This window comes from Lissotriton vulgaris, chromosome 3_1 (assembly GCF_964263255.1).
Source record: "Lissotriton vulgaris chromosome 3_1, aLisVul1.2, whole genome shotgun sequence".
Taxonomy (NCBI): Eukaryota; Metazoa; Chordata; class Amphibia; order Caudata; family Salamandridae; genus Lissotriton; species Lissotriton vulgaris.
In genome coordinates, this window is record NC_141689.1 from 554,110,736 (window position 1) to 554,133,735 (window position 23,000).

The 23,000-nt window shown below is 42.5% G+C and overlaps 1 protein-coding gene across 2 annotated transcripts in view; it reads right to left on the reverse strand.

The window, feature by feature from the left end:
* Positions 1-23,000, reverse strand: part of DHFR (dihydrofolate reductase) — a 236,108-nt gene that overhangs the window by 188,450 nt on the left and 24,658 nt on the right. For both annotated transcript variants that reach the window (XM_086962989.1, XM_086962988.1), the window contains exon 3: positions 12,283-12,388. In XM_086962989.1, the coding sequence (XP_086819115.1) occupies positions 12,283-12,388 (106 nt within the window). The remainder of the gene's footprint in view (positions 1-12,282; positions 12,389-23,000) is intronic.

Consider the following 23,000-nt stretch of genomic DNA (forward strand, 5'->3'; position numbering starts at 1 on the left):
AACCCTAACATAGAACAGTGAGCTCTTAACTCTCATGCAAGAGCTGCATGCAAAATACAAGGTATAAATTAGAGCATTATGTTTTTTTCCCAGTCTTTGATTATTCTAATGTTGCAGAAAAAGGGTTAATTTGGGTAGAAATCAATTCGGATTATTAAAGAGAACCCCCAACCATGGTATTACGTTTTAAATTCTGAGTTTGTGTTTCTCCAGACCAATCACATTAAACTATGCTGCCTACTAGTATGGTTGTCATGTGACTCCGACACCTTGTAGTCCTTTGTCTTATGTAACACTTCCTATACAGTGTTTTACACATACATGATTGATTGTCTCTGTGTAATATGTGTGATGTAAAGTGTTCTGATACCCTACACTGGTATTAGTGGTGCTGTACATTTTCTGATACTTTATTATTTTTACACATGCTAACAGTCTCTGAAAAGATTTTTCCTTATTAATACCAGTGGAACATACAACTGCAGTAGTGAGAAAGGTGACCAGTCAACCTTTGCAAAGGGCCCTCCACTTCACAGCAGCACAAGTCACAATATTTAGGAACTTTTGATCGGTTTGAGCTATAAACAATTTACTAGTTAAAATCATCAGATTATGCAGCAGATGTATTATGTGGCAAATATGGCAGAGACATAATTATGTGGAAAACATTTGCAAACTATGATATTTTGCCATTCATCTTTGAGCTGCTCTTGTGGAAAAAGGGAGAAGTGCGGATGACAGAAACTCCATGGCTGGGAGACAAATGGCTTGCGATTCCACTTTTAAGGATATTTGGGACATTCTGTGATTGGAAACGTATCCCACTTTGTGAATGTATTTTAATGTCAATAACTCTTAATATTAAACCTTAAATAAACATATGTATCCATTTGTTAAATTAAATAATGTAATAAGCTGTAACCGGTTAGTAAAATGGGAAACAAATACAAAAAATTGGGATATTTTGCTCTTTCTGCCACACCTGACTCCGCCCACTTACCCAATCCACGGGTTATTCCTACCCTCTGATTCTCTGCCCACAGTTCCCCTACTTTTTTTCCCCCACTTCGACCACTGAAGTAAACACTCTCCTACTAACAGAATAAGTACTGCATCTTTTGTAGGCCCGAATTCTTCACTTCGGTCTTTGTGCTGTCAGCACCTTTCAGACAGAGCTCCTAAACACAGACGAGCATAACATTAAAAAGTAATATTCCTCTAAAATGTTTCTCTTCTCTCACTGCGATGTAACATGCTACAGACCGCAAACAAAAGGACATGAAAACTAGTAATTAGTGACATTTTGACGAGAACTATTTTCTCTTCCTTTCATGTTCACTCATCAGTGCCAAACTCTTCATCTCAATTCTTCATTAGACTGACCCCACAACAGTGGAGTCCATTAAAGACGAAAATCATGTCTCGCCAAAACTTACATTTCTTTGGCCATACCTTGTTTTGGCATTTCTATAACACGAGAACACTAAACATTTGAATTTAATAATTAAGTGCTCCATGTGATATGCAGTAAATGCGATTAGAAAAATAAGCGCCCGAGTGCGCAAATTAACAGTGGAAATAATAAAATGATATTGGCTACATCAACAAAACACTTTATATAAGCACTGACCACAATACTGGCTCATGCGTTTTGTTCATACAAATAAATTAAGTAATTTGATTAAATGGTCTTCAACAAGACAGTCATCTGGAGCACCTACTTGTTTAATTCAAATACATTGCTTAAATATCAATAGAAGATCATTGGTTGTTTAAATTTCCGATTCAACATTATGGTTTCTTTCCAATATTGAATTGTACAAAATTAACATCATACATAACCTACGAAGACTGGAGCATGTCTGGCATGCTCCATGCCTGGAGACCGAGAGTTGCGCACTAGCCTTGCTAGACATCGAACCGGCGTGTGACTCTGTAGAATGGGATATATATATATATGGGTGACTCTAAAGAAGATGGGGGTGGGTTAGGGGTTTATTCAATGGGTTTGAATAAATTACACCAAGCCAACAGCTTGTGTGAGACAGCATGGGCAGGTATCGTAAAAAATTACACTAACAAGGGGTACTCGTTAAGGGCTGCCATTGTCCCCAATCATTTTTGCTATCGCAATGAAGACCTTGTCAGCCACGCCAAGGAAAAAACTGGGGAGATGGGAAATTCAACTGGGAAGCACCAATCATGTGGTTTCATTATATGCAGACGATACACTGGTATATAAGCGCAATCCAGATAATGGGGTCCCAGCTCTTCTGAGAGAGCTAAAGGAATTAGGGAAGCTGCCCACCTCCACCCTGGGAAATCAAAACTGTTTACTATAGGGAGGCTGGCTGATAAGCTGGAAAATGATTTGGCCAATGTAGGTCTGACATGGGTACCGGATGGTGTCAGGTACCTAAAAAATTTGTCTGACACACATCCACCGCCTACCTAGAAAATAACATGGGGAAGAGTAGTAGAAGGTATTGGCAACTCTATCAAATTCTGGAAGGAGCTCCCACTTTCCCTGATGGGAAGGGTAGCCCTAATAAAAATGGTTATCCTGCATAGGCATCTATATGCCCTACAGCACTCACTATACTACAGAATCCCAAAGCAATACTTCACAAAGTATGAAAGCCTGCTAGTCGAACTGCTATGGGGAAACAAATGGAAATAAGCAATACTCTACACACTCCAACGAAAATAGGAGGTGGGCGGAATGGATGTACCAAGGTTAGACCTGTATTACAGGGCCTCGCAACTCCAGCATGCAGTTCATTGGCTGGATGAGAATGACAACTGGAAGAAACAACTCTTGGCAGGTACACACGGAGAGGTCTCCCTACAGGAGCTCCTTATGCTGTGGGCCGCGGTGCCCGGGTCCTACCCATATATCATTCATCATGTAGCAGCGGTTTGAGCATTATCAATTAAAGGGGTGATCAGGGCCGCCCTATGCTCTGGATATGCCCCTGTGGGTGGTACAACCCTCCAAAAAGATAGCAGTTTCAATGTCAATTAAAACATGGGTGGACGGGGGGGGGGGTGAGGGGGCGATGCCATATAATGTGAGATCTATACAGTAATGAACAATTCATAGTGTGAGAGGAGGCTGAACACACTTCTAACTGGGAAGAGGACAAACCCTACAACATTGGAAGATATCAGCGGTGGCTCACGAACTATGTCCCACATTTCTGTTGGACCCACCCACCATGTATGTACTACAGGCAATGATTAGTTTGACTGAAGGCCACAGATTGGTCTCGCATATATTATATATGGGACAACCTTCCGAAGAAGCCCCTCCCAATTCAGACAAAATGGAAAGAGGCAGCAGATGAGCCCCGGACAGACCTGGAATGGATTCAAATACATGAGGGAGTTAAACGGGTGAGCTCAAACGCGAGATTTAAACTCATAACGTACATCATTCCCCAGACTTATTTAACTCTGCGGGTTATAAGCAAAATTTTAAATTTATCCAGACCGAACATTTGAATGCTCCCGATGCAGTCAAACAGAAGCACATTTTATACACGTGGTATGGGAATGCTCAGCACTGGCGCAATACTGGGAAACCATAGTAGACCGAATGTAAATTGCCACAGAGTGGAAAATTCCAAAAGCAATATGGGAAGTAAAACTGGGACTGCTCCCCATGCCAAAATCCCAAAAACTTAGTAGGAGGTTTGTGCCGCTGGGACTGGTGCTAGCAAAGTGAAGAATAGCGATAAGATGGCTCAGTTCAGATCCCCTGAAAATGGATGGGTGGCTGAAAGACCTCAGTGAATTCACAACCCCTGAACTAGTCAGAATGAAACAGGTTGGGAAAGACGAAAAGCTAGATGAGGATGTGCGAGCTTGGTCACTCATGGTGGTGGACGCAAAGGACCCCCCACCCCACTGAGAAGATTAATGTGGAGGGAGAGGAGGGGATGGAACATTAAGTGGGAAGTCAAATAAAGTGACAAAGAAAATGCAATATGTAAATAGAAGCATGGCCTACTGAGAGGTCGACATCTTTTTTCTGAGACCGAACACGCAATGAAGGAGGAGGGGGGGGGGGGTTGGGTTTTAACGTAATGAATTGGCACAGATAATACACTAATGACAGACTTGGTCGTTGGGAAGGACTCCAAAGGAGACATAATGATAATGTATAACTGGGAGGACAAGGAACGGGATGGGAGAAATATGAAGGTGAAGTAGATTGTAATTATGTCTTGCAATTATGTTGAAAATGTCCCACGGGGAGCAGTGATCTATGGAGGGGAATTGTGGGGTCACAGTTGCCACCCAGCAATCCCCCCTGTGGAAAGTAAGTTTCTTAGGCAGTTGGTATCCCTGCCTCCCAGTACACCCCTACTCCCCCTTAGGATGGATATGGGACTCAGATCAATTAAGGAAGACCTAGGACTCAAGCCTCTTACTTTTTGGAGGCGTCTTTGGGTTACCCCTGAACTCGCCAGTTATAGGCGTGAGCTTGTAGAACTGTTGAAGGCCCCTAATGTCTGGAATCTTTCCTGGCTGAAATAGATCAGGCAGGAATTTGACAGGCTAGGTTGCTCCCCATTATGGTCTAATCCTGAAGAAGCGTGTAGGGGCATATCCCGAAGGGAGTTAGTTAGTCTGTATTAAGATCAAAATTTGTTGTCTTGTCTATCAAATGCCCAAATTGGAACAATAACGAGATCATTCCTGGTTCTAAAAGATTATTATAAATTGGAGACTGCTTTTGATATCATCAGCCCTAATGGTCACAGGAAGCTATATCTCCAATGGAGATATGACTCTCTACCAATAAGAGCTCTGACCTCACGTTGGCACCCTAATGCCCCCAGGAATTGCCCTGCGTGTGGGGCTGAAATAGAGACAGAGTTACACACGATCTTTTTCTGTCCTTCCTATAAGGCGTCTAGGAAGAAGTGGATCAACCCCATCTGCAAAAACCTGGGCATTAGGCAGTGTTTTCACTTTTACCGAATATTAAAAACCGACTTATCGCCAATAATGGTTTGTGCGGTCACGAAATTCCTGGCCGCCATGTGGAATACTAGAAGAAAATATTTGGTAATTTGAGATGAAATCTAATTATGCAACTGTTGAGGTGAAACAGGGGGTTAGGTGACTTCGGCTGATTGGCCTTTGATTTTAGATAAATGGTTTTATTGAAAATGAAAATGAATTGTATGGTTCCTGTACCTTTGTACTTTTTAATCATTGTAATGTTATATGATGAATTTTATTGTGTATACTTTTATGACATTTTTCTTGTCGAAATAAAGATGATATGAAATGAATGATTAAGTGGAAGTCAGATAAAGTGACAAAGAGAATGCAATATGCAAATAGAAGCATGGCCTACTGAGAGGTCGACATCTTTTTTCTGAGACCGGACATGCAATGAAGGAGGAGGGGGGGTTGGGTTTTAACGTAGTGAATTGGCACAGATAATACCCTAAGAGACAGACTTGGTCGTTGGGAAGGCCTCCAAAGGAGACATAATGATAATGTATAACTGGGAGGACACGGAACGGGATGGGAGAAATATGAAGGTGATTTAGATTGTAATTATGTCTTGCAATTATGTTGAAAATGTCCCAAAAAAAATTGAAAAACCAATTTAATTGTACAAATTGGAACCTCAAGTGTAATACCTTTTTGTTTACACAAATTCAAAAGAACCACTGTATACATATACATTGTTACCCAGGTTTCCAGGAACAATTCATTGTCCCTTCTTTCCAGATAGGCAAGAGTAAAAAATGTTTTAAAAAATCCTAAAATCTGCAAAGGGCACATGGGACTAGTTTCCAATTCCCCTGGAAAGTCCAGAACCCAAACTAACTTGTACTTGTACGAAAGGGTGAAGCAATCTCAAGGCTGTTTCGAGCTCTGCGAAACAACAAAGGGGTGAAACCACTGGTGATCAAATGGAAATGAGAGCAGACTGTGCCTCAGGAGTCTTAGACTAGGATTAGGCCTGTTACTAAATCAAAGAGGTCTCTAGTACGGTTAGATTCACATTAGCACAATTGAACATTATTTTTATTTTACAAACGTAATTGTATAATTTTATACATTTTCGATCGTAGCTTTTAGTGTAGTACGTTTTCATGAGCATGAATCAGATAAGGTGTGGTGGCCCCTTGGGCCTTTGTCACATACAGAGGCAATATCCTCTTTCCCAAGCTGTTCTGGCTGTTGTCCGAACATTGTAAATTTGAAGGCAGTTGACCGATCTGTAACAGAAACTGTATATCGCTATCAACATGCTCACCGTACCTTTACAATACTAATTGCCACCCAAAATAATGGAAGATGCTTCGTCACACTTTAATATCCCCCAACTGATGTGTTCCTCGCTCAAGATAAATCATGCTGGAGCTGAAACCTGCCTCAGATATAATCAAGCAATCGCCTTTTTTCACCTCCTCGTAGGATTGTCTTATAATCTATCTGTTGGAGAGATTCCACAATTAAGTAGGACTGAAACTGATGCCAACCTTCAAAACCTGCTGATTTGTAACCAATCATTTTATGACCTAAAAATATATAATAAAAAACAAGGCTGTGAGGATTGCATGGACCTTGAAGGAACAAAGTAGCAGTATTAATTGCCTAAAGACAGAGGCTCCCAACCTGGTTTATGTGGTGAAAGATGTCGAGGAAATGTGTCAAATTGGAGCGGTTTACAAGAGTGGCCTCAGAAAAGAAGACTAATAAAGACTTAAAGATGCGAGGATGTTTGTACTTGCTATTTGTACCTAGCCACTCAAACCGTGTTGTGATGCGTTGTCTTAGAAACCCTTGCAAGTCTGGAGTTACAACACCAGGACTGACTTCACGGCATAGGCTTCAACTGAACGTTGGCAGAATGACGAGCAACTTATGCATCAATACCTGCTATCACTGGCTTCCATTTCATCATCTGGAATCTAAAACCTCTTCTGAGCATTAAGATTTTTCTTTACTGGTTAATTCCCCGGTCGGAGGCAGACGATTGAGTCGGCGTGAGGAAGACGATTCATTTTTGTAATATTCCACGATTGTAAAAATTACATTTACAACACGAAATGCTCAAGAGGTAGGTTTGAGGCCGTACTTTTGAAAATATTTGTTATATTCCACAATAAAGCACACTACTGCTAGAACCAACTTAAACTAAAACATTCGTACATACACACCAACATGGTAGTCCTTTATTCTGGGTGGTGCCCAGTCTAATACAATCTACCTCAGGTAATCAGTGCACATAATTCAAACCACCATACAATGAAGAGTGGGGTAATGTTCCTATTGTGAGATTATTCACTGAATTATTAGTGATACTACAGCTTCAAAAGTATGTTGGCCACACTCCAGATTAAGTCCTCAAAATACTTTGCTTTTTTGAACTCTTGTTTATTTAAGCTTTGCTCATCATACAGCTCATGCAGGAGGTAAGAACGGTTGATACATGGCATACATCATAAAATTCACACATCAAGGCACTAATCGACTGCATATCCAGGTGGGCACTTCTAAGGCCCATTTACATTCATAAATATGTCCCTGCCACAGCACACCAAGAGTGTTCCACTCCTAGTTTTCCCTTTCAGCAGGTCAGTCGCTCATAATAGACCCCTGTATTAACTCCAGGGCCGCCACACCTTCTCCCATTTCTTGGTGCAACCCCATCTCTAACAGACCACCTTTTCTGCCCTTTGGCACTAGTCAAGGTCAGAGTCCCAATCTTCGATGCACGGGGGAGAGTTGATGCCCCACACTTATACAATGTTTCGCTTGGACACTCCTGCCACCATCACCAAAGAGAGCCACTGGTATCTGGGCCAGGTCTCTTGACCAGATATCATCAGGAGGAGCCATTTTGCATTTAACGGGACAGGTAGAAACGGAACCTGGACATTACCAAATTATTTTTCTCTAATATTCCTGTATCAACTGGCATTCCCATAGGATATGAAAAAAGGTGCCCTCTTGGTTGCATTCCCGGAGGCATAGTGGTGTGCAGACCTTGCCTATCTAGTGTAAGAGCGTCCTGATGTAATAGGATCTGTGTAGTATCTTTAGCTGGACTAGTCTCAACCGGACCCAGGTGGCTATTTCGCTGAGGACAGTGAATGGCCTCGTCATCCATGTCCTCCAGATCATCAGTCCACGCATCTCTCAATGTCCCCAGCGGGAGTTGTTGATCAGTTTCCTGTATATTATGGATACCCCCTTATCTGGTATTAGCTAAGTGAGCAAACAATCCACCATAGGTGATGCCTACTCTAGCTGCTTCCCTTCTAGTATGTGCCTCCTAATGACGTGCCCCAGTTGTAGGGATCTAGTGTTCCGATTCTGCCATTTCGAATTGCAGGCGGAGCATAGCAAACGTTATGACCCAAGTGCTCGAATAGCGGCTGCTTCGGGCAGTAGTGGTGGGTTTGGGGTTTAAAAAACAAAAACATTAAAATTAAATAAAAAAATCCACTTACTTGCTGGCCGTCACCTCTCCTGCGTCCTCTTTGGTTGACGCATGAAACAGGAAGCACACAGGATTCCTGACTCCCGTAAGCCAATTAAGACGCTGCTATCACCAGCCTTGTGATTGGCTGAGTGGCCTGGTTCGGCGTTCAGATAGGGAATGGGAGGCTGTGCATGTTCTCAACTTAGCTGTGCAATAAAGCCAGGTGGAGAAATGGTAAGTGCGCATGACTGTTTGACTGGCCGAAGATGGCCAGCTAAACCGTCTTGCGCGCTTAGAAAGTGCCCACCACAACTCCCCCCTGCTCTGTGGCGAGCCCAGTCCGGCCACCCACCTAAACAAAGCCAGTCAGGGCTTTAAGTGAGATGAAAAAACTGGGGTTGGGGGGCGGGGGTGTTCTCAAAAGAGCGTGGCCAATTTAATTGAGGGTGTGGCTTAAAAATACACAAGCTAAAAATCTGTGCTTAGCGTAGTGTGCCGCCCAACTAGAAATTTGCTGTTTCTGTCACTGCATCCAGATATATGATACAACAAGTAACATCATACTTACAAGAAGTCAAGACTATTGGCTTTGTCAATGGTTGTTAGTTGCAGAAGATACATAAGCAGCAACTATGGCTTGTATATATTATTGAAAAAACAGTCACTTAACAACGCTCACCTGACATGGTCATGCTGTAACTTCTCCACTAGTGAGAAGTGAGCAGTGTGAGCAGACTCACATCGATGTGCCTGCTGACACTGCAGTCCGGAAAAAACGGACCGCCTGTGCCAGGGCACAAAACAGCCAGATCGAGACCAGTTTCGAGGCCCACTATAGAAAAACTGGCGGTGCTCAGCACCGGTGAGACCCGGCCCACTTAAAGCCCTGGAGTCAGTACAGAAAAATAAAATAACATGCCAATAATATATTTCCTGCGTGGCGACGCACCTCAGCCTTAGCAGAGGAGCTGCCACTGAAGTGCTCTATACCTAGTAATTCCCATCTGGAGAAGCCCAGCAGTCCCCAACTTTATGTAGTAAGGCGCTGTCCCATTGGTGAGTCTACCTCTCCAGCCCAAGTAGGTCAGAGCTTCCCTCCATATCCTAACCACTGTCTGGGTATGTGATGGCAAACCTTGTTTCTTCGACCTACGATACAGAATCACCTCTACGTCCCATTACGTCTCAGTCAAATCAATAGGCCCGTTCTTAACGATCAGAGAAGATCCAGTCATTAATGATTAGCAGCTGTGATGCTCAGTAGTACTTTCGCATGTCTGGGACTGCCAGACCACGTCATATACTCCTCGCTGCAATTTACCCAGCAGTATGCGTAGGGTGCCGCCATTCCATAACAATAATCGGACTTCATGATCAATTTTCTTGTAAAACTCAGAGGGAATCTGGAATGGGGTATTTTGAAATACATAAAGATGTGAGAGAGTCACCATTTTGTATAGTGCCGCTCTGCGGCAGGTGCCTCTAGTGATCTTCCTCTAACAGGAGTTTGTCCAATTGTGGGAGCATATTTCTACCCAGAATCTCTTGTGGGTCACGGGTGATATAGATACCCAGGTACTCCAATCCATCCAATACAACTGCTGTGCAATCAGGAGGAAGCTTTGGGGCTGCCCCCGACAGGAGGAACACTATGGAATTGGTTCAGTTGATTTGGTAGCTAGAATAGCTGCCAAAGAGATCAAAGACCTGCAGTATTCTGGGTACAGATTGGGATGAATGGGTAATGTATAGCTTAACGTTGTCTGCATATAGGCAGACACATTCCCCCCACCCTCCGGCGGCCTTCACTCCCTGTAGCAATGAGTCCAGTCCGCGAGCAGCTTGAGCGCCGGGGCACATATCATGGGTGGGTTGATTCCCTGTTGAGTTCCTTTCTGCAGGAAATGGCACAGGATGTTGTCCCGTTAACTCGCAACCTCGCTAATGGGGCCTGGTAGAGCAGCTTGACCCAACCACAGAATTTCGTCCCAAAGCCCAATCTGTCGAGTGTAGCAAACATGTAGGGCCATTCGATGGGGTTGAATGCCGTTCTGGCATCGAGAGCCATCAAAACTGCCTGCTCAGTCGGGGGAGATTTAGTCATATGAAGTACCCTATATAAGCGGCGTAGATTAAGGCGGAAGCTTTTGTGTGGCATAAAGCTGAACTAGTTTGAGTGCACGATGGAGGTGATAATAGTACGAAGCCAGTTCACCAGTACTTAAGCCTCTTAGTTAATTAAGAAAGGACATCGGCTTATAAGAGCAGCACTTCACCAGTGGCTTCCCTTATTTGCACATAACCACAATGGTGGCCGTCCGCTGATCCTCGGCGAGGCAGCCCTCATGTGCCGCTTAAAAAATGGCCAGCATAGGCTTTGCAACTGTCAGCTATCCCTTTATATAATTGTTATAGGCAGGCCATTAGGCCCAACTGCTTTTCTAAACGGGAGACTATTTAGAGCCTATGTCTCAAAGTACATTTCTAATACAGCTTCTGGTCAGCTGTTTCCTTTCTTTTCCGTCTCATTAGTATTCAAAGGTTTCCATTCCACTTGGCTCTATGGGTGTAGCCATGCCCAAATACCTGCTCAAGTAATATTTGAAGCGGTTGCACCACATCGAAATATTTTCCCACCTTAATCTCCCTTCGTCCTTTGATCACTTTTCTAGACTCCCAACAGGAAAAAACAAGATCGGAGTATTCTGAAACGAGAATTCAGCCTTTCTTTTAAATGCAGGGGAAATAACTGTCTTTCATGTCCTGCCCTAAGGTTTCACATTCTATTTAAGTCTCCCTCCAAAAAGTGAACATACATTTAACACTCTATACAGTAGAAGAGACGCAATCTAAAAGAACTCCCTCTTCAGCCAGTCCCTTGAGCTTGTGATCGATTTCTGTGCACTGTGTAAACTCCCCTCTGGTTGCCTTACTCAGCAGCCTCTTCTCAATCACACAATCTAGTTTCGTAGGAATGACAGTCGTTTCCCTGTGCTACTGTCGTGTCACAACTATGGAGTCCAATGTATTCGCAGCACACTGCTTGAGGTGTCCAGGGTGTTTAGATGGGAGAGTGCTCCACGAGGCTTCTGCTGTGCCGCGCCCATGACTTGGAATCTTTGTTTAGTAATGATCTACAGGAAGCACTTCATGCCTTCCTTTGATGTCACTTCTTTCAGCTATCCTGCTCTTCTCAGGAACACCTCCATGGGTGAAATGCACTGGTTGGTCTGTCCATACCGTTGCTTGACACTATTGTCTTGATTTTGCCTATAGAGCAGTCAATTCGGGCAGGCAGCTCTGTGAAATCTAGATCATTGATTTTAAGATCTCTTTTTGCTTTATGCCCGCTTGTTCTCTTGTTTTTTGGTTCACTTGGTTGAAGTTACATGCAGGATGAAGATGCATTTCACTGTGGTCTCTGCAGCAGCCAGGCTGCTTTATAGTAGCAACTGCATTTATTTACAAAGAGTTCCCTGCCTGTTCTCGAGATTTTATTTTACCTTTCAAGACTAGCAGCACCGCTGTCTTTTTACTTTTTAATTTCGGTTATGGTTAGATATTAATGTGAAGCCATGTGTACACTATTTTATATTTTTAATTCTTATAGATAACAAAAGTTCCAAACTACCACCAGACGGAATACAGAATAGTCACTACAATACAAAGTTTTTACAGAGTACAAGTGGGCAACCGCATATCAAATTAAGGAATACAATCATGGAATAGTTTTCAAGGAGACAGAAAAGCAACAGAGCACAGACCTTGGTTATTACAATAGCAAATTGAACCCACGAAATCGTGACAGGCTTTGTACTTACGTAAGTTCTCTGCTGAGCACTATGTTAATTCTGCCTTTTAAGGGTCGATTCTTCTCTGGAATAGACAACCAAGTTTTTCTCCCCATGATCACGGCATTTTGTTTACCTGTGTGAATTAAAACGCTGAATTCAAAGGCGAGGACATTATCCCTTAATGTTTTAATTCAAAAGGCAAGAATATTCCACGTGGCTTGTACTCCGACACTGACATCTAGTGGTTGTCTCCATCATTCCAAATGAAATGCTATAGGTTTCTCAAGCTAGCAAACATATAACCTTTGATGTAAAACAGAAGAAAGATATAACCATCTACTGGCGGAATTGCTTAATGCAGTGGTTCCCAAACTTTTTTGACCTGTGGCTCCCTTGACCTAATCGGCAGTTGGCCGTGGCTCCCCACCATTTTTTACCGGTGGGTGGGTGGGCGGGTGGTGTGTACCTCCTGTTATCTTCCTTAAAGTATTTGGGACACAATGAAGGTATTATATTGGTTGGAATGCTTGAATTATTAATCTCATTCACTGGCTGTATCCCAATTCATCGTTTTTTTCCCCAACAGAGTACCTGGTCCCAAACCCTTATTTATGCCAGCTGCTGCTTTCAGTACCATTTGGTACTGAGACCCGCTCTGAGAAAATGGAACATTGAGTTTGGTTTGTCGTAATCAGTATCCCCAGCCTTATTTTTACACTAAAAAGGTCTGTCCTTCCATCTGTGTGCCCATCTATATCCAAACATATTCAACCATTTGCACACCTATCCACCATATATCCTTCCGTCCATCATTTCACTCATCCATCCCTCCATCCACCCTTTCACTCATCCATCCATTATTCATCTACCCACCCTTTCACCCCATCCATCTGTACAATCGTCCATGCATCCACTCTTCCACCCAGCCATCCATTCACTTACTCATCCATCCACCCATTCACTTACTCATCCATTCACCCAGTCATTTATCCTTCCACCCATTCACCCTTTCAGTCATTCATCCTCCCTTTCTCTCTCTATCCCCCTTTCACTTATCCATCCATCTACCCACCCATTTACTCATCCATTCATGAATTCATCCATTGATCCTATTACTCATCCATTCTTTCACTCATCCAACCAACCGTTCACTCATCCAGCCATCCGTTCTCTCATCCATCCACCCTTTCACTTCACTTATCTATCCATCCTTTTGTCCATCTACCCCCTTTCACTAACTCATCAATCCTTACATCCACCCTTTCACTCATCCATCCACCATTTCACTTATCAATTCATCCATCCACCCATTCACTTGCCCATCATCTACCCTTTCATTCATCCACCCATCCATCCATCCTTTCACACACCCATCCACCAATTCACTTGCCCATCAGCTGCCCTTTCACTCATCCATCCATCCTTTCACACACCCATCCACACTTTTACCCATCCATCTACCCTTCCACCCATAATCTACCCTTCCACCCATACATCCATCTGTGTACCTTTTCTCTCATTCACTCATCCGTCCATCCTTTCTTTCATTATCTATCCATTCCCCCTTTCATTCATGCACTCATCCTTTCAGTAATCCATCCAGCCATTCAGACATTCCTAAACTTATTTACTCACCCACCTTTCCACATTAAGAGCTGAGCCTTTGTCTGCGGAGTTGCAGGCAGAAGAGGCCTATCAAGAACGAACTACAGCAAGGGGTGGGGTGCGGTGGGGGAGAGTTCACTATGCCCCTGCACATTGGCAGACTGAAAACGTAGAAGTCATGCATGATGCACAGTGCCAGGATGTGAGGTTACTGTAACATGGTGTTGTTTCCAGGGCTTTAAGCGGTGTAAAAAAACTGGGGGGTCTCTTCAAAGGGGGTGTTTGACGTAATTAAGAGCACAGTTAAAACACTAGGCTAAAAATATGAACTTAGCATAGTGTTCTGCCTCACTGGTATTATGTTGTCTCTGTCATTGCATCCAGATGTATAATACAGCAAGTATCATTACACCCCAACAAGCCAGGACTATTGGCTTTGTCAATGGTTGCTAGTTCCTTAAATAAAAAAAGAGCAACCATGGCTTTGTAGAATACAATATTGAAAATACTTCAGTTCTAAAATGACAGGACAGTGAGAGAACGATAACCTGTTCTTTTAAACTTATTTTACAGGCTTCTTTGAATGAAGTGTTTTCTAACGTTGACGTTTACTTTTTATCGTACAGAATGCCCTTCTGTACACTGAGGCAGGAGGAGGCCGCCACATGGTGTCACACCCCCAGACTGCCCCATTGTCATTCAGTAAGTGGCAATCAGCGGCATACTGAATGACAATGGACAGGAGGGGATGCTCTCGTGCTCCTGGAGGAGTGCGAGGCGCCTCCAGCAGCAGAGGTGAGGCCTCTCACAGGGAGCAGCGCTGCTCCCTGTGACAAAATTACAGATAAAAGGCCCGTGGAATTTACGGCCGATTGGTCACCCTAGTGTGCGCGGCGCCCCTGGCACCTCATTACGGCGCACCGGGGCGCCGCGGCGCACAGTTTGGGAACCACAGGCTTAATGTGAAACCAGGGATTAATCCAGACTTGCCCTACTAACAAAATTGTGTGATCCTAGGCAATTATTTTAGTTCACTGTCTTTTTTCTTCGTTATCACATATGAAAGCACCTAGAAATATGAATTCAAGATGCGCACTGTGTAATATAACCCACTGTGTAATATAACCAGATGCAGGCTGTGCAACTACAATGCAGAATCGTTGGTACACCTAATATGTTGCTGCCCTGCCCTACTTCAACAGTCACAAATTGTTTAAACCAATGTTTTTAAGGCATGGGTTCAGAAAATGCATAGACGCAGTGATCCTGCTCCAGTCTTGCATAAGACCTCAGACATGGCAAAATTTGGTAAATTCATGAGCATGGCACGAAGGGAAAAAAGTACAGATGAAAATTGTGCTGATACATGTATTACAATGGTGTGAGATACGTTTCTATACATTAATTTTGATACCGTACTGTAATGTTGCAATGATTTTAAGTAATTATGTAAATAAATACATTTATTCATTCATTCTGCCTGCCTCTACTTCTGTATCCCCTTCTTAAACATTGTGATCTACGGAGCCATGAGAGGTTGGCTCGTGCTTTGTTCCTGTGTTCATTTTAAATTCACAAACAGTGACCATGTTAGCATAATCTTATTCCTAAATTGAAAAAAAAACGTTTTGTGTTTGATATGACAGACAATAGGTTTGCTCGTTGTAGAACCACAATATAGACCACATCTATCGTGTGAACAACTGACTTGCCTTTTGATTCACTAAGGAAGTTAAGAAGGGGCAAGAATGTTTCTAAATTCATATTTGAGAACTATTACACCTAATAAATGTTTAACAGCAGTGATCTAATCGGATGTACGAAGGTGAAATGATTCCGCATGTTAAATATCAATTTATTTTTTATTTTGAAGAAAAAAAATTTCTAGATTTTTGCTTCATGTTTTACACATTTCCATGGCTAGGCCCGTGCATGGGCTCTTAGAGACCAGTCAGACCCTTGGCTCACCTTCAGCTCTGCTTTCCCTGTACATTTTTGGCTCGCCCATCTCCAATATAAACGCAGTCTGTCAAAATACTGTATCATTTAAGTTGGGTACAAACGAAAACATTACAAAGGGGTTTGTGTAAAATCCTTAAAAACGAGTGAGCCTTCAAATATAATCTAGGCGAATGAGTGGGGTCAACAACTGGGTTGGGGATGGAAGACGGTGACAAACGAGAGATGAGGAAGGAAAGTTTAAGGGAAATGTTTTTTGATTAAATACCACCTTTACCAATGTGTGGTCCTTAAAAATGAGTTATTAAATCAGATACTGACCAAATGGCTGCATCTTAAACTTCAAGAAACCGGTAGCGTCTCCATTTTATGTAGAGCAACCCCTAAAGGGCACCTACAAGCAAAAAAAAAAATGCTGTTCCTTAAGATGTACATTTCTTTTTTCATGTAACTTTTCTAAGAGTATGGTTAAGTCTTTTTTTATGCGATTTGTTATTTTATTCTCTAAAGTCAAGGTATGCAGTCTTTACAGCGGTCTTTACCACGCAGGTAAATATCACACAAGTCATTACAATGCAGGTATGTAACACAAGTTTTTTTTAAGTTTTATCACGTGTGTTCAAATATTACTTCCCATGAAATGTGTACCGAGGTGACATTTGTGACCCTCTGCCAGAAGATGACCAGTTAGAATCGGATGATGAGGGGGGGGGTAGATTGAGGGGAGAGGGGAGGGATAGGACATACCACACGGATGAACAAAGGGGTGGGGGTGCTGTCCTCCCTCACTTCGGTTAAGGTCTCCAGACAATAAATAGCAACATATACTGCCATATGAATCTTTCGTACACCTAAACTGCACTATTACTTTTCTTTGACCGCATTGTGATTTCCTGATTGTTCTTTTTGTTATTTTCATAAAAATCAAAACACAAAACCTTACTTAATTTGCAATGTGATATTGACTAAATACCTTTCACTCGATTTCGTGAAATGCCCTTTTACAGTAGCAATGTGACTACAGTGCGGATGCATGGCTATCACTGCTCCTTATTAGCGGCCGGCCCCTCGGGGTTGTAGGCGAACTGCTGTGTAACTATGTGAAGGTAAAATAAAGGTTTTAAAATAAAAAAAACTATTACTTCCCAACTAAGCTTTTATGTAAAAGTTTCACAACACTAAACAACTAATGGTAAAAGTTATCACATTGTGATTACTGCATTGTAATGGAGTGGGTGGTAATGACTGATTCTACAGTCCATATTTGTCCCCAACGTTACGTCAGCAGAGGACTGAACATGAAGTCTGTGGATGGCTTGTAGCAACCATTTTAGGTTTCTTTTCACCCACAACAAAACACATCTATTCACTTTGAACCTTTTTCCATTTAAGCTTCATTACACATGCTTACTCGTTCCAGTCAGCACCTCATGAGAAGATTCCACACCTCGAGGCACTATGCTGCCACCTTTTACCCTATTTAAACACACGATTCTGCTCCGTCTGCTTCCTCCTGTCGGCGTCCATCGAGATCACCTACCCCGTAGATATCCGATACAGTCACCAAGGCCAACAATTACCTGACTCCGCAACTGACAGGGAGGGAGGGCAATACTAACGACTGCCGTCAGTGACTCAGATGTCATAGCTCCTAGTTTTCCTTCAGATGGCGTGGGGCTGTCGGGGAGCAGTTTTGTGGAAGTCAGGTAAGTAGCTCAACAGAATGCTTTTCTTCAATTGTTTTTGTTGGATTGAATTATCATATTGGAAGGTTCACTCGGACTGATAAGTAAGTGTTTTAGTAATGTTGGCAAGATTCTCAGCTCAGTTCGGATTAGGTCATTATTTCCTCCAGCGAAGCTCATTTTCTTTATTCACTACATTTCTAGGATTAGTTTATACTCAGACTAGATGAGTGGAAAGGTTATTTAGCCATATAATGTGAAAGAAAAAAAAAACAATGGCCTTTATTCAGCTACCTTACTTGAGGAAATTCAAATGTTCTTACAGTAAAACTGCAGTATTAATATGGATGTTAACTGTGGGTTTGATTATGGTGCCCCACTATCGTGGTGTAAGGTATGCTCTGCAGTCGGCCCTCTTTTTTTCTTTCCAGTATGGGATGAGAAGACAAAAATAAATCAAGCTGGCACGATCCCACGGTAAGATGAAGATCTGAATCTAAAATGAGCTTCCTTCTACGACCCCAATATATCAACAAGTCCTTTGACAAGATATTACCAGCTTTGACATAGAGCTGCTAAGAAGCCTTACAAAAGGGAGCTTAACTCTTGTGAATCAATATTAAAAGTATAGGTGCACAGACATATTATGAATAATTCAGAACATTGAAAGGAGCCCAGATGAGAAGAACTCATGACAGTGGGAGCCAAAACAAAAAAAGTGGGAGGGTCGGGGGTGACTACAATAGGCAGACTGAATGAAGGATTGTTGTAGTGTATATTTTTATTAACCTCAGCATTTTGTCTCCCAGTTAAGATTCACTTTCTTCAGTAGTACTAGCTTATGTTCTTCATGGGTAGTGTGAGGCTGGATTCTAGAATTGTTTTATTTCACTTATTTGAGTCAGTTGAATGTTCCTGCTTGACTGGGGTACACGGACACCACTGTCCGTTGCTGGGAACCTTTTTCTAACTGTATTGTTGCTCAAGCACCTACTTCATCATGGTGATGGGCGATCAGTCCCAAGCTGTGTTCCGGTACTGTAGTAATCTTCATTTTGCTGCCTCAGATGAATTCGTCCTCCTCGTCTTCCCTTTATGTTTTCTTGCCATGGAAGTCATGCCACAAAGCTTTCTTCACACAAAAGAGATTCTCATCGTCTGATCAGGTCAGCGATTTGGCGGTTTTCAAGACTATTCTTGTAACCTCTTCAGGATCGCACCGCCAGCAACATAAACGCCAACATCCTCTTCTTCGGAACTGCACACACTGCAGTGTACATCACAAGCAATATTTTGGTGCGATGCTTGGCTGTGAGCCACCTGGACACAACAAGTAAAACCATTTTGGGCCATAAAAAGTTACATGCGTTGTGTTCATCTCCTTCACACAGCGTCTTACAATGATTGATGTACATATTTTGATGCACTGTTGCACTCATTTCTATATTATAGCCCCTTAATGTTAATCTATCTTATCTTCTGCATTTCAACTGAAGGTACCTTTTTTTAATTATCTATTACCCTGCATTATTACGTTCTCATTTCCATTATGCAGCAGTGTTGTACTCCACCTCTACCTTTATTACAAAACCTGGTTGATCAATCCATGAAGTGAGGCAAATGTAGCCTTACGCCTAGAGCAGTCGGCGTCGAAGCTGGTGAACGGGGTTCGAGTCTCGACAATGACGCTCAACATCCTGTGATTCTGGGCAAATCATTTAATCTGTAAGCCTGGGCGGAGTTTGCGGAGTTGCGCTACACGGACCTCCGCAAAGTGCAAAAAAACCTCTGCCACACTACGCGGAACTCCGCAAGCGGCGGAGTGCGATAGAAAAATGCTGTTCGCAGTGATTGCACTGTGCCGGATGCTTGTCTGCACTGTGCAATCATTGCGAACGGCATCATGCACATCGCAAGTGGGCCACAGCTTTCCTTTTCTGCCACTCGAGTAGATTTTTACTTGAGCTGCAGCTTTCTCAACGCGAATGGGCACTTTCTCAACACGAGCGGTCGCGAGCATACGCAACCACTTACAATGAGAAACCTGACCCCCCCCCCCCTCGCATTGAGAAATCTCGCCACAAGGTTGATTTTCCACGCTTGCCAACTTGACATTGATGAAAGCGAGCAAGGAAAAAAACTCCGAGTGGAGATTTTCAGATCTTCGAGTAACGTGGAGTGCGAAAACTCTGCATATTCCGCAAGAGGAGCAGGTTTCACCGCCCAGGGTTATTAATCTCCCTGAAAATTATGTAGTGGCATTACACATATTGCCAACTGGCGATTTGGGTAAACATCACATGTAGCATAAACCTGATCAATTATGCATTGTCATAATAAGATTCAGGAACTACTTCTCAAACATAAGAATCCATCTCTTATGGAAGCTGTTGAAGTTCCCAAAGGTATTGAGAGATCTGTTAGATCGCTTAAAGTTTTAAAAGAGGAAAAAGAGGACCATGGAGATGTGAAGATGATCCGTAGTTTTACAGGAATAAGGCTCAAATCAATGCAAAATGTTGAAGTTGTGGTGCTGGATTACATTCCAACAAATGATTGTGCCCTGCAGTTTCAAGAGGTTTTTAAGTACGATAAAGTAGAAATATTCTCTAATATGGGAAAGTCTCATCGCAACATTAATGCCAATCTGGAAGGCAAAGTTGATATTCAGAAACTTGTTGCGGAAAAGGATAACAATACTCTAGTGTGAAGCTATAATAATTATTCATCAGCTACTGACATCGATCCACGCAAGCCTCCCTAATGCGAAGTCATGACTGAAGTAATCAAAACTGTAAAGTTGGTTGAGTTTGGTCCACTGTTTTCCTTGATTTCTGATGTGTTCTACATTTACCTCTCTCTCCACTGATTCTTCAAGAAGTCAATTATATTACGGCTAATGGTTATGGGAAATCAACCATCAATATTCTGAGTTATTTTGTTGCAGCTAATTAATTTTGTTCTCGCACCATCTTAGAAAAGATTTATGCAGCGAAAAACATGTTCTAGGGAGGAGACACCTAGGAAATTTAGGACTAGCTTTAGATCCTTTGACTGACCTACCCGTTTTCTAAATGACCATACAACAAGGTATTGGGGGTATTTCCCAATGCAAAGATGTTTTTCGCTAAGAACTGGGTGTGGTCAGTTATTTTTTCACAGAATTGAATTAAAAGCTGATTTATCCCTGGTTAGGCACAAACCTGGAGATGTTCCTTTAAGTGCTAGCAAAATTTATTACTGAAACTATTACGAAAGGAAGGGGTTATAGAAGAAGTCAATACATCTGAATGGGGTTCTCTGATAGTTTAAGTTAAGAATACATTTGACTCTTTAAGACCTATGCAGATTTGAGATTGTTTAACAAATGATTGTAAATAGTCATCATCTTCCCAAAATGTAGGAAGTACTAGCACAGTTGGAAGGACCAAAACTCTTTACTAAGACATGCAATTTCTGAAAAAAGGATCCTTTTCTAAATAAAGTTTGCTGCATGCCATGGAGTCTTTGCAAACACTCACGGATAAACGTTAGTTAAGGTCTTCTCTTGGGTCTTGTAAATTTTATTCTATATTTGTTAACAAATTCTCCTAAATAGTTTTATCCTCTTAGGACATCACTTAAGAATGGAGTAAAGTTTTTTGGGTTACAGGGAAATTTACCTTTTGAAAAACTTAAATCCATTGTGCATGCTTAACAATCTCTACCTTTTCAATCGCAAATATCATTGTACTTTATATTCTGATGCCAAATCAGACGGTCTGGTGGAAAAGTTGAATTTAAAAGGAGAAGTGTGTTAAAAAAAACCTTTTTCTAGTTAAGAACCTAGATATTCTACTATTGAAAGCGAAGAATTAAAATGTCCCGGGGCTGTTTAAAATGATCACTATAAAAACCGATCATCAGCCGTTGTTGTCCTTGCAAAATAGTAAACAGTCATGCAAAGTCTCTGCTAGCCTAGTGAGTATTTTATCTAAAATGTATGAATATATTTGTGTAAATTATCAATCAAAGGGTTCTTGTAAAGCGCAACCTGTCACCCCAGGGGGTATCCAGGTGATGGGTCTTTACATCCTTCATCGAAGAACTATGTCTCGAGTCTTTTCCAGAATTCTGGGAGTGAAAGGCAAGTGCACAGGTGAAAGGGAAGGTAGTTCCAGGCCTTGGCGGCTATGTACAAGAAGGAGCATCCCGTGCAGCGTCTCTGGCGGATGCAGTGGATGTGGGCCAGAGCAAGGTAGGAGAAGCGCAGCTCCCAGAAGAGTCAATGGAGTGTCAGGCAGTGGTTGTTGTAGGTGTGTCAGAGTTTGTGGAGGGCCTTGTAGCCGTGAGTGAGAGAATTTGAAGAGACATTTTCCTGTACGGGGAGCCGGTGGAGGGCTCAGTGATGGGATGTGGTACTGATTCTCCTAGGGAGGTTGAGGATGAGTCTTGCTGCGGAGTTCTGGATAGTCTGGAGGCGGATGAGTAGTTGCTTGGTGATCCTGGCATAGTTTGTGTTCCTGTAGTCGAGGCGGCTGGCGAGGAGGGCTTGGGTCATGGTTTTCCTGGTTCAGATGGGGATGCAGCGGAAGATCTTGTGGAGCATGGGAGGAGGAGACAGGTTTACTTAAATTTTCATGGTTAATTGGCTGTCAAGGACAATTCAGAGGTTGCACGTGTGGTTGGAGGGTGACGGTGCAGGCCCACGAGCGGTGGGCCACCAGGAGTCGTTCCAGGCAGATGGGCCATTTCAGAAAATTAGTACCTCGGTTTTTTCTGTGTTGAATTTTAGACAGTTGACCATCAACCAGTTGGCAACGTCGAACATAGTGTTCTGGAAGTTGGCTCTGGTGGTGACGGTGTCATCTGTAAGGGATAGGATAAGCTTAGTGTCGTCGGCGTAGGAGAGGATGTGGAGTCTGTATGTACGGGGGATGAATGCAAGAGGCGTCATGTACGTGTTTAAGAGGATGAATCTTTATATTGAATCATCTATTTCTGTCAAGGAGACATCTTTAACACTTGTTTCTAAAACGTTAATTCACCCAGTATCTTCCTGGGTGGGCCTCAAATGTGGCTAAATTCACCTAATTTCTATCACAGAGTCAAAAAGCAAGAATGGTGGTTGAGAAAAGATGTTCTTTTATGGTCCCTGGAGTCAAAGAAAGGATTGCAGTAAGTCAGACCTTTATGTTGGACAAAAGGAGGTATAGAAGTGATGAGCTAGACACATTGAGTCCCACAAGGGAATATACGATATGAGCACAACACATTGTTAAATGGAGCCATGCTTCCAGAACCAGTGGTCTCAGAAGAGAACTGATGCAGCGAGTGGTCAATTCAAAAATAGAAAATAAATTAAGAAGGGCGTGTGGTCAGATGTACAAATATTACTTGGAGATCGATATGCTAACACTTGTGACAACAAAGTAGATGGACGTGAGATGGTGTGCATATGTTTAAGTAGTTTGCGACTTTGGAAAAGTGGATCAGTCTTTCAATCACTTTCTATGC